A 15,098-nucleotide genomic window follows, 5' to 3' on the forward strand; every position below is an offset into this window, starting at 1 on the left:
CTATTAGACAGACTGGAGACCGAGCAAGCCCGAGATGGAGGTCTTCCTTGCAGGATACAGGGGTTTTCTTGCCAGAAGATGGCCAGGAAGGCCTGGCTGGCTAACAAAGAGAGTCCTTCAGCCTCTGGGTGTAGTTCCAGTTTTGCATCCCCTTTGGCAGCAGCACAGAGACTGCTGCAGTGTGGCCAGCCAGCAAAATTAGGAAATAAGGACCTCTTTTATTTACTCAGGCTGCTGAATCATGGGCATTCCTGTCTGCTTGGAGAAAAGTCAGGCAGCTCTACTTTCCACTGCAAGTCTCAGGAGTGCTTGGTACTTTCATCTCCGAGTGTTCACACACTTGTTTTAATGTGCTTTATGGAAATGGTGAAACTCAGCAAGCCCAGCCTGGTGTAGAAAAACATCTGCACTAGCTATTCACACACATTTGCATCCTTATAAATAGACTTTCAGGCCCTTGTAGCCGATTTCCAGCAAAGTTTTGCGCTGTGTGTTTGGTTGGCTGTTGGGGTTGGGTTTTTTTTTCCCCCCCTTCTCCTCTGGTGGTGAGTGCTGTGCTGGAGCTCTCTCTGAGAGGCAGAGAGTGTGAAGTGGCTGGTTCCAAAAATTAAAAATTTACAGGGACATGCTAAGTGCATCACACTGCAACTCCACATACCTGCCACGACACAAAAAAGGCATTTAGAGTAAGGAGCACTTAGTGAGAGCTGGAGGAGAAAGGAAAGCGGGAAAAAAAAAAAGGAAAAAGGGGGGGAAAAAAGAAAAGGAAAGAAGTCAGTACATAAAATATCTTTTAGAATAATTCTGCCCCTGTACATTGCACTGTTTAGGCCACACCTCGAGTCCTGTGTCCAGTTCTGGGCCCCTCAGTTTAGGAAGGAGGTTGACTTGCTGGAACAAGTCCAGAGAAGGGCAACAAAGTTGGTGAGGAGCTTGGAACACAGCCCTGTGAGGAGAGGCTGAGGGAGCTGGGGTTGCTTAGCCTGGAGGAGACTCAGGGGTGACCTTCTTGCTCTCTACAACTCCTGAAGGGGGGTTGTAGACAGGCAGATGTTGGTCTCTTCTCCCAGGCAACCAGTACCAGAACAAGAGGACACAGTCTCAGGCTGCACCAGGGGAGGTTTAGGCTGGAGATTAGGAAGAAGTTTTACACAGAGAGAGTGATTGCCCATTGGAATGGGCTGCCCAGGGAGGTGGTGGAGTCACCATCATTGGAGGTGTTCAGGAGGAGACTTGACAGGGTGCTTGGTTGCATGGTTTAGTTGGGTGGGTGGTGCTGGATGATAGGTTGGACACGATGATCTTGAAGGTCTCTTCCAACTTGGTTTATTCTATTCTAGAATCATAGAATCAATAAGGTTGGAAAAGACCTCAGAAATCATCAAGTCCAACCTATCACCCAACACCTTCAAGTGCCACATCCAATCCCCTTTTGAACACCTCCAGGGAAGGGGACTTCACCACCTCCCTGGGCAGCACACTCCAATGGCCAATCTCTCCCTCTGGGAAGAACCCCCTCCTCACCTCCAGCCCAAACGTCCCCCATAAACAGCCTGTGGATGCCTGGAGCCCTCTTTCTGCCTTCAGACAAGCGTGTACCACTCCTGGGGGCTTGTATGTGTGCCACTGATTTGGGTGCAGAGTGCTTGAAAGCAGCTTGTTAGAACGTTCAAAGTCAGGATTCGTGATGTTGACACGGCTCGGCAGGGAGGTGTCTGCACATTTACATACAGGTGGCTGGCTGCAGAGTGCCAGCAAATTGTTCCTGCTGCTGGGAGGAAAAGGGAAAAATAGGGCTGAAGTCCTTTACCCTGACAGCAGGTCAAAATTCACACCCCACCCCACCTCCCCCCCAGCACAGCTCTATGCTGAGTGTCCCTAGGACAGCAGGAGTGGAGTCCCCATCCTGCTGGTGAGCTGTGAGGACCTTCCCATCAGCTCCTCCATCATAGATTTGAGTGCCTAGCACTGCCAGCCGGAGTGTGGGTCAGGCAGATGTGGGTCACTGCCAGTGATAGAGGGAGATACCATTGATGTATTTTTGCCCAGGGAGGTTGTGGATGCCTCTTCCCAGGAGGTGTTCGAGGCCTGGCTGGACAGAGCCTTGAGCAAGCTGGGCTGGTGGGAGGTGTCCCTGCCTATGGGCAGGGGTTGGAACTGGATGATCTTTGAGGTCCCTTCCAACCCAAACTGTTTTATGGTTCTGTGGTAATTTTATGGAGCAGCATCTTTGTGGGGAAGAGTGAGGAGATGGCAGGTCAGGCAGTGCCATCACTCACATCCTATTGTAGTAGTAGTTACCCTTAGTCCAGCTTTTCTTCTTGATCACTGTCCCCAGATCTGTTCCTAAACAGCCCTGAAGCTCACCAGGCACCACAGAATCACAGAATGGTCCGGGACAGCAGGGACTTCCAAAGGTCATCCAGTCAGCAGGGACATCCTCAACTAAACCCTACTCCATCCTAACCAGAGTTCCCAGCCTCCAGGTTGGAGTCTGCAAAGCCAAAGTCACTGCAGCAAAACCTGGATGAAAGGAGGTTGGAGCCAGATAGGGCTTGGTGTCTTCTCCCAAGGAACAAATGGTAGTACAAGAGGGAGCAGCCTCCGGTTGCACCAGGGGAGGTTTAGGTTGGATATTAGAAAAGATCTTCTTCCCTGAAAGGATTCTCAAAGGCTGGAACGGGCTGCCCAGGGAGGTGGTGGAAAGGCCACATAGATATGGTGCTCAGGATTAGCAGTGACCTGTCAGTGCTGGGTTAGTTAGGATCCTAAAGGTCTTTTCCAATCAAAACAATTCCATGAGCCTGTGATTTCCCTTGTCACAGAGGGAGTTATGTCCAGAGAAGGGCCATGAGGATGATTAGAGGGCTGGAGCACCTCTTCTGTGAGGACACACTGAGGGAGTTGGGGCTATTCAGTCTGGAGAAGGCTCTGAGGAGACCTAATTGTGGCCTTTCAGCATCTGAAGGGGGCTGCAGGAAAACTAGAGAGGAACTTTTGAGGGTGTCAGGGAGTGATAGGACTGGGGGGGATGGAGCAAAACTAGAAATGGGTAGATTCAGACTGGATGTTAGGAAGAAATTTTTCCCCATGAGGGTGGTGAGAGCCTGGCACAGGTTGCCCAGGGAGGTGGTGGAAGCCTCATCCCTGGCAGTTTTTGCAGCCAGGCTGGATGTGGCTGTGAGCAACCTGCTGTAGTGTGAGGTGTCCCTGCCCATGGCAGGGGGGTTGGAACTGGCTGATCCTTGAGGTCCCTTCCAACCCTAAAAAAAACCCAAAACAAAACAACAAACAAAACAACCCCAAACCCCAAACAAAACAAAAACAAAACAAAACAAAAAAGAAAGCCAAAAATGCTGTTCAGGTCACTGGTGGCTGACAGGCCCAGCTTTGGGAACCCTTTGTGTGAGCAGAGCCCAGGGGCCTCCATCCGGCTGCCGGTGCCCTTCCCGCACTGGGGGAGCGGGGGAAGCGTGCTGGCTGCATTGTTAGGCTGGGCTCAGGAAAATCCTGTTGTCCTCTGCTGTGTGCAGCCTGGAATTCCCCCTGACTTGCTGCATCTTCTGCAGCTCTGAGAGGCTGAGAGGTTTTCATGTTTCAAGTAAAAAGGACACAAGTTCTGGGCCCCTTGGTTTAGGAAAGATGTTGAGATGCTGGAAGGTGTCCAGAGAAGGGCAACAAAGCTGGGGAGGGGTCTGGAGCACAGCCCTGTGAGGAGAGGCTGAGGGTGTTTAGCCAGGAGGCTTAGGGGAGACCTTATTGCCAGCTACAACTACCTGAAGGGAGGTTGTAGCCAGGTGGGGGTTGGTCTCTTCTCCCAGGCAACGAGCATCAGAACAAGAGGACACAGTCTCAAGCTGTGCCAGGGGAGGTTTAGGCTGGAGATTAGGAAGAAATTCTTCCCAGAAAGAGAGATTGGCCATTGGAATGTGATGCCCAGGAAGGTGGTGGAGTCACCATCACTGGAGGTGTTTAGGAAGAGCCTGGATGAAGCACTTGGTGCCAGGGTTTAGTTGATCAGATGGTGTTGGGTGATAGGTTGGACTCGATGATCTCGAAGGTCTTTTCCAGCCTGGTTAATTCTGTATTCTGTAAGTAAATAAACCTGGAAGTGGTTTGCTCTACTTTGTGTGCAAAGAGAGTTATAAAAGGCTTGGGTTTTAAGGGAGACAGCAAAGAGACAGACAGAAACCTTTGTGTTTGCCAGCTGGAAGGGAAGAACCTGCTCTGAGCTGGAGTTACACCCCCCCCACTCTGCTTTCCTTACCTGGTGTGAAAACTGAAGAGAGACCCTCAAGCAGAGAGAGCCTTGGGGATGCTGGGGGAGGAGAAGCTCAACAGGAGCTCTCAGTGTACACTTGCAGCCCGGAAAGCCAAGCAGAGCCTGGGCTGCAGCAAGAGAAGTGTGGCCAGCAGGGCAAGGGAGGGGATTCTGCCCCTCTGCTCAGCTCTGCTGAGACCCCTCCTGGAGTACTGCCTCCAGTTCTGGAGCCCCTATTCCAAGAGGGATCTGGAGGTGCTGGAAGGTGTCCAGAGGAGGGCCACGAGGATGATCAGAGGGCTGGAGGACCTCTCCTGTGAGGACAGACTGAAGGAGTTGGGGCTGTTCAGTCTGGAGAAGAGAAGGCTCTGAGGTGACCTCATTGTGGCCTCCCAGTATCTGAAGGGGGCTACAAGAAGGCTGGGGAGGGACTTTTAAGGGTGTCAGGGAGTGATAGGACTAGGAGGAATGGAATGAAGCTGGAGGTGGGGAGATTCAGGCTGGACATAAGGAAGAAATTCTTCCCCGTGAGAGTGGTGAAGCCCTGGAATGGGTTGTCCAGGAAGGTGGTTGAGGCCCCATCTGCCCCATCCAGCCCAGTCTGGATGAGGCTCTGGCCAGCCTGATCTAGTGTGGGGTGTCCCTGCCTATGGCAGGGGGGTTGGTACTGGATGATCCTTGTGGTCCCTGCCAACCCTGAGTGATACTATGATACTATGATCTCTGGGAACATTGCAGGTCAGATTGTTTGGGACCCTGAGCAACCTGCGTAGTTGAAGTTGTCCCTGCTCATTGCAGAGGGTTGGACTAGATGATCTTTAAGGTCCTTTCCACCCAAGCCATCCTGTGGTTCCAGGGTTCTGTGATGCTAGGATTCTGTGATCTAGGATTCTGTGACTCTAGGGTTCTGTGATTCTAGGATTCTGGGATTCTATCTAGACCCTGCTGCTAGCCCAGCAGCCCACTGAGATCCACCAGCCAGGGGGAATGGTTGGACAGTAGGTAGTGGCCACAAAAAGGAGGTGATTTACAGCAGTGGCAGTGGTGGTGCACTATTTATAATGCTTCCCAGATATTCCTCTAAGCATTTATGCACTCATCTATCATTTCTGCATAAGATACACATTTTAATACTAAATTTGGTTACAAAATATGTTGCCTAGGCAGTAGCAGACTATTTTTCTTCACTCAGTTGCTTGACATAAATTCCTGTTTGTCTGTCAGCAGTGGCTATGTGTCAGAAATGTCTGATTTTTAAAGGACAAAAGGTTTTTCCACTTAAAAGACCTGGTTGAAAGTGTTCATTTGGAATAATTAGTGGTTTTAAACACAGTAAAAATTAAGATCATTTTCTGTGAAGAGTTGAGCCACTGCTTTGATTGACAGATGGCTGAACATGAGCCAGCAGTGTGTCCAGATGGCCAAGAAGACCAATGGCATCCTGGCCTGCATCAGGAGGAGTGTGGCCAGCAGGAGCAGGGAGGTCATTGTGCCCTGTAATCAGCACTGGTTAGGCCACACCTTGAGTCCTTTGTCCAGTTCTGGGCCCCTCAGTTTAAGAAGGACATTGAGACACATGAAGGTGCCCAGAGAAGGGCAACAAAGCTGGGGAGAGGCCTTGAGCACAGCCCTGTGAGGAGAGGCTGAGGGAGCTGGGGTTGTTTAGCCTGGAGAAAAGGAGGCTCAGGGGAGACCTTCTTGCTGTCTACAACTCCCTGAAGGGAGGTTGTAGCCAGGTGGGGGTTGGTCTCTTCTCTCTAGCAACCAGCATCAGAACAAGAGGACACAGTCTCAAGCTGCGCTGGGGAGGTTTAGGCTGGAGGTGAGGAGAAAGTTCTTCACAGAGAGAGTTGTTGGCCATTGGGATGTGCTGCCCAGGGAGGTGGTGGAGTCCCCATCCCTGGAGGTGTTCAAGAGGGGATTGGATGTGGCACTTGGTGCCATGGTCTAGTAGTCATGAGATGTTGGGTGACAGGTTGGACCCGATGATCTTTGAGGTCTTTTTCATTACTGATTGATTCTATGAAATTGTGTTGCAGAGCCAGCAATTTGAAAGGCCAATACACAGTTAGTTGTACATAAAAAGCCTCCTGTGAATGTTGCAACCATAAATGTACCAGCTTGAAACCTCACTTGGCTGGCATCACTTCGGAGGTATGACAATGAGTAACTTTGCTTCAGGTCATTGCAGAGCAAATGAGTAGACTCCCTTCTCATAGAGTCCTGTCTCCAGCTCTGGAGCCCCAACACAAGAAGGACACAGAACTGTTAGAGCAGGTCCAGAGGAGGACACAGAGATGATCAGAGGGCTGGAGAACCTCTGCTATGGAGACAGGCTGAGAGAGTTGGGGTTTTTGGCCTGGAGAGGAGAAGGCTCCAGGGAAACCTTAGAGCAGCCTTCCAGTTCCTGAAGGGGACTACAGGAGACCTGGGGAGGGACTTTTGTCACGGGCTGGGAGTGACAGGATGAGGGGTGATGGCTTCAAAGTGGAAGAAGCTGGATTTAGATTGGACATTGGGAAGCAATTCTTCCCCAGGACGGTGGTAAGGCACTGAAACAGGTTGCCCAGAGACGTTGTGGATGTCCCAACCTTGGAGGTGTTCAAGGCCAGGCTGGATGAAGCCTTGAGCAAGCTGGGCTGGTGGGAGGTGTCCCTGCCCATGTCAGGGGGTTGGAACTGGATGATCTTTGAGGTCCCTTCCAAACCAAACCACTCCATGATTCTATGATAGTACTTCTGCTGGAGGGCAGGATTTTTATTGCTAATTTTTCATCTTAACACCCCAAACACCTTTGTTTTCAGGCACTCAAACTAGGGTTTGGTCTTGTCATGTACATATATCCCATTAGTGCAGGTTTGTAGGTACAGAAATACAGCATGTGTGTGAGCAAGGGGTGTGTGATTTGTGGAACCTTCCTCTTTGAGGTGTAAACAAGAGGATGAAAAGCTCTGCAGTTTCCAACTTATCCTGAAAAGCATTGTGTCAGTGGGCAGGCATCCAGCAGTGGAGTTGGGTTGTTTTCTCAGAGTCCAATGGTGGCCATCTGGCATTGATAGGGAGATGGCCTTGTCATCAGTTTCTAGATGCAGGAAAGGAATGAATCCTCATCTGTTTCCTGTGGATAAGCAAGAGGTTGAGAAGCTAGTAAAACCTGGTTACCTTAAAGAAGGCAGGCTTGGGAATTGTTTGCATGATAGAGGCCAGCTCTGAAGTCTGTCTTGGTGTATTAAGTATCTTGAGAAAAGGCTGAAGGTGTTGAGAAACTCAGAGCTTTGCAAAACTGCCTTGAGAAGGAGATTTTCCAACAGGTTTCATAGAATGATAGAATGGTTTGGGTTGGAAGGGACCTTAAAGATCATCTAGCTCCAACAGCCCTGCCATGGGCTGCACCCTGAGTTTATCCTGTCTTCCCTGTACTGTTACTGTAGTTAGTTTTACTTCTCCAAGGGAAAAGAAACCCCAAGCATCACCCTAAAAAGGACAGAAAATTATTGGACAGAAAATTATTGGACAGAAAATTATGGATTTTAATATCTGTAGAGAAGTTTTAGGGTTAGATAAGTGTGATCACTGTTGGAATCTACAACAAAGGGCAATGAAGGTGGGGAAAGGTCTGGACAACAGGTCTGTTGAGGAGCAGCTGAGGAAACTGGGATTGGTTAATCTGGAGAAGAGGAGGCTGAGGGGAGACCTCATTGCTCTCTACAGCTCCCTGAAAGGAGGTTGCAGTGAGGTGGGGTCTGGTCTCTTCTCTATCAGGTGATAGGACAAGAGGGAATGGCCTGAAATTGTGCCAGGGGAGGTTTAAGTTGAAGATCAGGAAAAGTTTCTTCACTGTAAGAGTGGTCAGGGATTGGAAGAGGCTGCCCAGGGAGGTGGTGGAGTCCCCATCCCTGGAGATCCCTGGGGATGTTCAAGAAACCTGTGGATGAGGTACTTTGGGACATGGTTGAAAGTCCATGGTGGTATTGGGTTGATAGTTGGAATCAGTGATCTTGGAGATCTTTTCTAACCAGACCAGTTCCATGATTCTGTGAGTCTCCATTTAAAACAACTATGCAAAACCTCTGCAGCACATCTGTTGAAAAAAATAGTTGCATGCTGCCCTGTCTGGAGATGAGGTAATCCCATGGATACCCGGTTCAGGCTATTAGCTAGCCAGGACTTCTCTTTTGTTACTCATCAATCTTTCAGCTTTTACCATAACCCTTTATCATTCTTCCTGCTCACAGCAACTTTCACCAGTTGCTTTGGCTGTGGTCACCTCACAGCACAGGGTCTGCTGGCCTTAAGGAAGTTCAGCTGGCTGAGGGCTGTGCAAAAAGGAAGAAATGGTGGGCAACCTCCTGAACTTAACAAGGGGGGGGGGAAATGCTGCTTACAGCTGACCCCTTTGAAACTTTCTCCTTTTTCCTTATTCCTGGCTGTTGGTTTGTTAGTTTGTTTTGAACACTGAATGATCCAGCTGCCAGCTTTCAGCAGCTGAATTGTATCATTAGTGGAGAAATCTGGTTGCACTTTATTAGAGAAAACATCACTGCTTGTGCTGTTGTCCTGTTCCTGCCCTGTAATTTTTCCCATTACTGGTTCAAATAACACCCAAGTCTCTTTCAGTAATAGGCTTAAAAAGATTTCTGTGTTCAGAATCAACTTCAAGGGAAGAAATCTCTTCATTGATGATCTGGATGAGGGGATTGAGTCAGTCATCAGCAAATTTGCAGATGACACCAAGTTGGGAGCAGATGTTGGTCTGTTAGAGGGTAGAAGGGCTCTGCAGAGGGACCTTGACCAACTGGACAGATGGGCAGAGGCCAACAGCATGGCATTCAACAAATCCAAGTGCTTGGTGCTGCACTTTGGCCACAACAACCCCATGCAGAGCTACAGGCTGGGGGCAGAGTAGCTGGAGAGCTGCCAAACAGAAAGGGACCTGGGGGTGCTGACTGACCACTGCTTAAACATGAGCCAGCAGTGTGCCCAGGTGGCCAAAAAGGCCAATGGCATCCTGGCCTGAATCAAAAATAGTGTGGCCAGCAGGAGCAGGGAAGTCATTGTGCCCCTGGACTCTGCATTGGTTAGGCCACACCTTGAGTCCTGTGTCCAGTTCTGGGCCCCTCAGTTTAAGAAGGACATTGAGAGACTTGAAGGTGTCCAGAGAAGGGCAACAAAGCTGGGGAGGGGTCTGGAGCACAGCCCTGTGAGGAGGAGTTGAGGGAGCTGGGGTTGCTTAGCCTGGAGAAGAGGAGGCTCAGGGGAGACCTTCTTGCAGTCTACAACTCCCTGAATGGTGGTTGTAGCCAGGAGGGAGTTGGTCTCTTCTCCCAGGCAACCAGCACCAGAACAAGAGGACACAGTCTCAAGCTGCACCAGGGGAAGTTTAGGCTGGAGGTGAGGAGAAAGCTCTTCACTGAGAGAGTTGTTTGCCACTGGATTGTGCTGCCTAGGGAGGTGTTGGAGTCCCCATCCCTGGAGGTGTTCTAGAGGGGATTGGATGTGGCACTTGGTGCCATGGTTTAGTCATGAGGTCTGTGGTGACAGGTTGGACTTGATGCTCTTTGAGGTCTCTTCCAACCTTGGTGATTCTGTGATTCTGTGACTCTGTGAAATCCAACCTGTGGCAAAGCAGGGAGAACCTTTTCATTAAACATTAGGCATGTGGGCTGACTGTATTAATTTTAAATCGTTCCTGTAATATTTTCTCCTTCCCTTTGACTCTTCAGATGCAGACATAATATGCAAATCATTTGACAGTGGCTACAAAAGAAACATTAAATATATTAAAATCTGCATTTCAATAAAGTTGTCAATGTACAGCACAGATCCTGCAACTGAGAAAGAACGACCAGAAAAAGCAATAAAAAGTGAATATAGAGACAGAACTGTTTAATAACTTGTAATGTTTTACAGTCTGGTGAAAGGAAGTGTGGTCTGAGAGCTGTTGGGATATGGGTGTAAGAAATATCCTAGTCTGAGAGCTGGGTTTGTTCAGCCTTGAGTAGAGAAGGCTTAGGGCAGACTTTATCACCAGTGGCTGGTACATGAAGGGTGGCTACTAGGGGGATGGAGACTCCCTGTGTACAAGGAGCCCCATGGGAAAGACAAGGGAGGATGGGGACAAGGGACTGCTGGGGAGATTCCCATGGGACTGCAGGAGAAAATGGTTGCCCCTGAGAATAGTCAGAGACTGGAGTCATCTCCCAAGGGCAGCAGTGGAGTCCCCTACACTGGCCAGTTCCAAGATTCACCTTGATATGGTGCTGGGCCATCTGCTTTCAACTACACTGTTACCTAGACAGGTTAGCCCAGCTGATCCTTGGGGTCCCCTCCAACCTGGCATTCTGTGAGTTGTGTGTTTGAGCTGCTGTTGTGGTTTAAGGACACACAGATCCTCTGTTGCCCCTGAAAGGTGCAAAAGACTGACACTTACACAAATGGATAGGAGAATGACGGAAAGTTTAACTGGAAAGGCAATTAGTGTTAGTGCATAGCGGCAAAGAATCCCAAAGCATACAGAGTCCCTTCCAGCACACCCAAAAGCCCCCAACACTTCCCTTCTCCCCACCTGAGGGTACACCCAATACCTCCAGGGCTCTTTCTTTCCCCCACCCCCCGCTAGGCTTAGTCTCAGGCTGCCCAGGTCTGAAGACTGCTTCCCCCCTTCTCCTCCTGGCATTAGGCCTAGCCAGGACTTGAGATACTCCCACAGCATTACCTGATAAGGAGCATCTCCCATGGGAGCAGAGAGGGAAGAAAGAGGCAGAGAAGGACATTGCAGATGGGATTTATAGTATGCAGGATTCATGGGTGTGAAATAGGCTGTTTCCTGTGTCCACCTTACTGGGCTGGACACTCAGGATGCCAGAGGTGTAACTTACGTGGCAGGAACAGGAGGCACCCAGCCTGAACTGCCCCAGCTGTTTAGGACACATCTGATCTCCTTTGAGCTGCAGGGGCTAAGCCTGTGGGGCCATGTCTTTGTCATTTCAGATGGAGTGGATGTTGAGGATGACCCCACTTGCTCATGGCCAGCATCATCGCCTTCCAGCAAGGACCAGACTTCCCCGAGCCATGGAGAAGGTTGTGACTTTGGTGAAGAGGAAGGAGGCCCAGGGTTGCCCTATCCGTGCCAGTTCTGCGACAAGTCGTTCAGCCGCCTCAGCTACTTAAAGCACCACGAGCAGAGCCACAGCGACAAGCTCCCGTTCAAGTGCACCTACTGCAGCCGGCTCTTCAAACACAAGCGGAGCAGGGACCGCCACATCAAGCTGCACACGGGGGACAAGAAGTACCACTGCAGCGAGTGCGACGCCGCCTTCTCCAGGAGCGACCACCTCAAAATCCACCTGAAGACCCACACCTCCAACAAGCCATACAAGTGTGCCATTTGCCGGCGGGGGTTCCTCTCCTCCAGCTCGCTGCACGGCCACATGCAGGTCCACGAGAGGAACAAGGACGGCTCTCAGTCTGCCTCCCGGATGGAGGACTGGAAAATGAAGGACACTCAGAAATGCAGCCAGTGCGAGGAGGGCTTTGATTTTCCCGAAGACCTTCAGAAGCACATTGCGGAATGCCACCCCGAGTGCTCCCCTAACGAGGACAGATCTGCTCTGCAGTGTGTGTACTGCCACGAGCTCTTTGTCGAGGAGACCTCTCTGGTGAATCACATGGAGCAGGCCCATACAGGGGAGAAGAAGAATGCCTGCAGCATTTGCTCTGAGAACTTCCACACCGTGGAGGAGTTGTACAGCCACATGGACAGTCACCAGCAGCCAGAGTCGTGCAACCACAGCAACAGCCCATCTTTGGTAACTGTGGGCTACACCTCGGTCTCTAGCACCACTCCAGATTCCAACCTCTCGGTGGATAGCTCGACAATGGTGGAAGCAGCTCCTCCTATACCCAAAGGGCGTGGAAGGAAGCGGGCAGCTCAGCAAGTGCCAGATATCACTGGTCCTGCGAGCAAACAGGCGAAAGTTACCTATAGCTGCATTTACTGCAACAAGCAGTTGTTTTCCAGCCTTGCAGTTTTGCAGATACACCTGAAAACTATGCATTTAGATAAGCCCGAGCAGGCTCACATCTGTCAGTACTGTCTGGAGGTGTTGCCATCCCTCTACAACCTGAATGAACACCTTAAGCAAGTCCATGAAGCTCCAGACCCGGCACTGATCGTTTCTACCATGCCTGCCATGGTGTACCAGTGCAACTTCTGCTCCGAGGTGTTCAATGACCTCAACACCCTTCAGGAGCACATCCGATGTTCTCATGGATTTGCCAACCCTGCTGCTAAGGACAGTAATGCATTCTTTTGTCCCCATTGCTACATGGGGTTTCTTACAGATTCTTCTCTGGAAGAGCATATTAGACAAGTCCATTGCGATCTTAGCAGTTCCCGGTTTGGTTCCCCTGTGCTTGGAACCCCGAAAGATCCAGTGGTGGAAGTGTATTCTTGTTCTTACTGTACAAATTCTCCAATATTTAATAGTGTTCTTAAACTGAACAAGCATATCAAGGAGAACCATAAGAACATTCCTTTGGCACTGAATTACATCCACAATGGAAAAAAATCCAGAGCCATGAGTCCCTTATCTCCTGTAACCATTGAGCAGACCTCTTTAAAGATGATGCAGGCAGTTGGGGGTGCTCCTCCCCGTCCTGCAGGTGAATATATTTGCAATCAGTGTGGTGCTAAGTATACTTCCTTGGATGGTTTTCAGACTCACTTAAAAACACATCTTGACACTGTCCTGCCAAAACTGACCTGCCCTCAGTGCAACAAGGAATTTCCCAACCAGGAGTCCCTGCTGAAGCACGTTACCATTCACTTCATGATCACCTCAACCTACTACATCTGTGAAAGCTGTGACAAGCAGTTCACTTCCGTGGATGACTTGCAGAAGCACCTGCTGGACATGCACACCTTCGTGTTCTTCCGCTGCACCTTGTGCCAAGAGGTTTTCGACTCCAAGGTCTCCATCCAGCTACACCTGGCCGTGAAGCACAGCAACGAGAAGAAGGTGTACAGGTGCACGTCCTGCAACTGGGACTTCCGCAACGAGACCGACCTGCAGCTTCACGTCAAGCACAACCACCTGGAGAACCAAGGCAAAGTCCACAAATGCATCTTCTGTGGTGAGTCCTTCGGGACAGAGGTGGAGCTGCAGTGTCACATCACGACCCACAGCAAGAAGTACAACTGCAAGTTCTGCAGCAAAGCTTTCCACGCAATCATCCTGCTGGAGAAGCACTTGCGGGAGAAGCACTGCGTCTTCGAAACGAAAACTCCCAACTGCGGCACCAACGGGGCCTCCGAGCAGGTCCAGAAGGAGGAAGTGGAACTCCAGACCTTGCTGACGAACAGCCAGGAGTCCCACAACAGCCACGACGGCAGCGAAGAAGACGTGGACACGTCCGAGCCGATGTACGGCTGTGACATTTGTGGAGCGGCTTACACCATGGAGACTCTCCTGCAAAACCACCAGCTGCGGGACCACAACATCCGCCCCGGAGAGAGCGCCATAGTGAAGAAGAAGGCCGAGCTGATCAAAGGCAACTACAAGTGCAACGTGTGTTCCAGAACCTTCTTCTCCGAAAACGGGCTCCGGGAACACATGCAGACCCACCTGGGACCGGTGAAACATTACATGTGCCCCATCTGTGGGGAGAGGTTCCCGTCCCTCCTGACTCTGACCGAGCATAAGGTGACTCACAGCAAGAGTCTGGACACTGGCAACTGCCGCATCTGCAAGATGCCCCTGCAGAGCGAGGAGGAGTTTCTGGAGCACTGCCAGATGCACCCCGACTTGAGGAACTCCTTGACGGGGTTCCGCTGCGTGGTGTGCATGCAGACGGTGACCTCCACGCTGGAACTGAAAATCCACGGCACGTTCCACATGCAGAAAACCGGCAACGGTTCTGCCGTGCAGTCCACGGGGCGGGCGCAGCACCTCCAGAAACTGTACAAGTGTGCTTCCTGCCTGAAGGAATTCCGCTCCAAGCAGGACCTAGTGAAACTGGATATCAACGGGCTGCCGTACGGGCTGTGTGCTAGCTGTGTTAATCTCAGTAAAAGTGGTAGTCCCGGTGTCAACATCCCTTCGAGCAGTAACAGGCCAGGCATGGGCCCAAATGAGAACTTGAGTTCCATTGAGAACAAAAGCAAGGCAGGGGGGCTGAAGACTCGATGTTCTAGTTGCAATGTTAAATTTGAATCAGAAAGTGAACTCCAAAACCATATTCAGGCAATCCACAGAGAGCTTGTTCCAGACAGCAACAGCACACAGCTGAAAACACCACAAGTATCTCCAATGCCCAGAATCAGCCCCTCCCAAACTGAAGAGGTAACCCTTTTTTCTTTGCTCTCCACACTTTCCATCCTTTTGGAACAGACCCCCTTTTCCGAGCTGTCTTTGTCACTTGTCGTGAGATGCTTAGGCTGAGCCGTGTTCCGTTTCCCTCCGTAGTCGGTAGCTAGTAATTACTTGCTTCTTGATATGCCTCTCCTCTTGGATGGGATTGTGTGAAATAGGACTAATTCCAGTCTCCCTAGGATATTGTCTTCTCTATCACTGAGGAGACCTAGCTTCATGCCAGCACAACTGAGATCTGGAATCTTATCCCGGCTCCCTTACGCATTGGAATCCCCAGCTAGGAGTTGTGCTCACGGCAGAGAGCTGTAGTGACAGAGGAGCAGAGCGCAGCGAGCCAAAACGCTGGCAACTGGGGGTGGATTTTTCTAAAAACTATTTGTGAGGAACAAATGGAGAGGGTTTTCTTTGTAAAATGTGCTGTAGACATTCCTGTTCCCCCTCTTAGAGGCATGTGTTGATTAAGC

General features: G+C 50.5%; 1 protein-coding gene across 12 annotated transcripts in view; it reads left to right on the forward strand.

The window, feature by feature from the left end:
• Positions 1 to 15,098, forward strand: part of ZNF521 (zinc finger protein 521) — a 336,867-nt gene that overhangs the window by 133,590 nt on the left and 188,179 nt on the right. For all 12 annotated transcript variants that reach the window (XM_054179658.1, XM_054179666.1, XM_054179667.1 and 9 more), the window contains one exon: positions 11,252 to 14,604. In XM_054179658.1, the coding sequence (XP_054035633.1) occupies positions 11,252 to 14,604 (3,353 nt within the window). The remainder of the gene's footprint in view (positions 1 to 11,251; positions 14,605 to 15,098) is intronic.

The sequence above is a fragment of the Dryobates pubescens genome, chromosome 3 (genome assembly GCF_014839835.1).
Source record: "Dryobates pubescens isolate bDryPub1 chromosome 3, bDryPub1.pri, whole genome shotgun sequence".
In the NCBI taxonomy this organism is placed as follows: Eukaryota; Metazoa; Chordata; class Aves; order Piciformes; family Picidae; genus Dryobates; species Dryobates pubescens.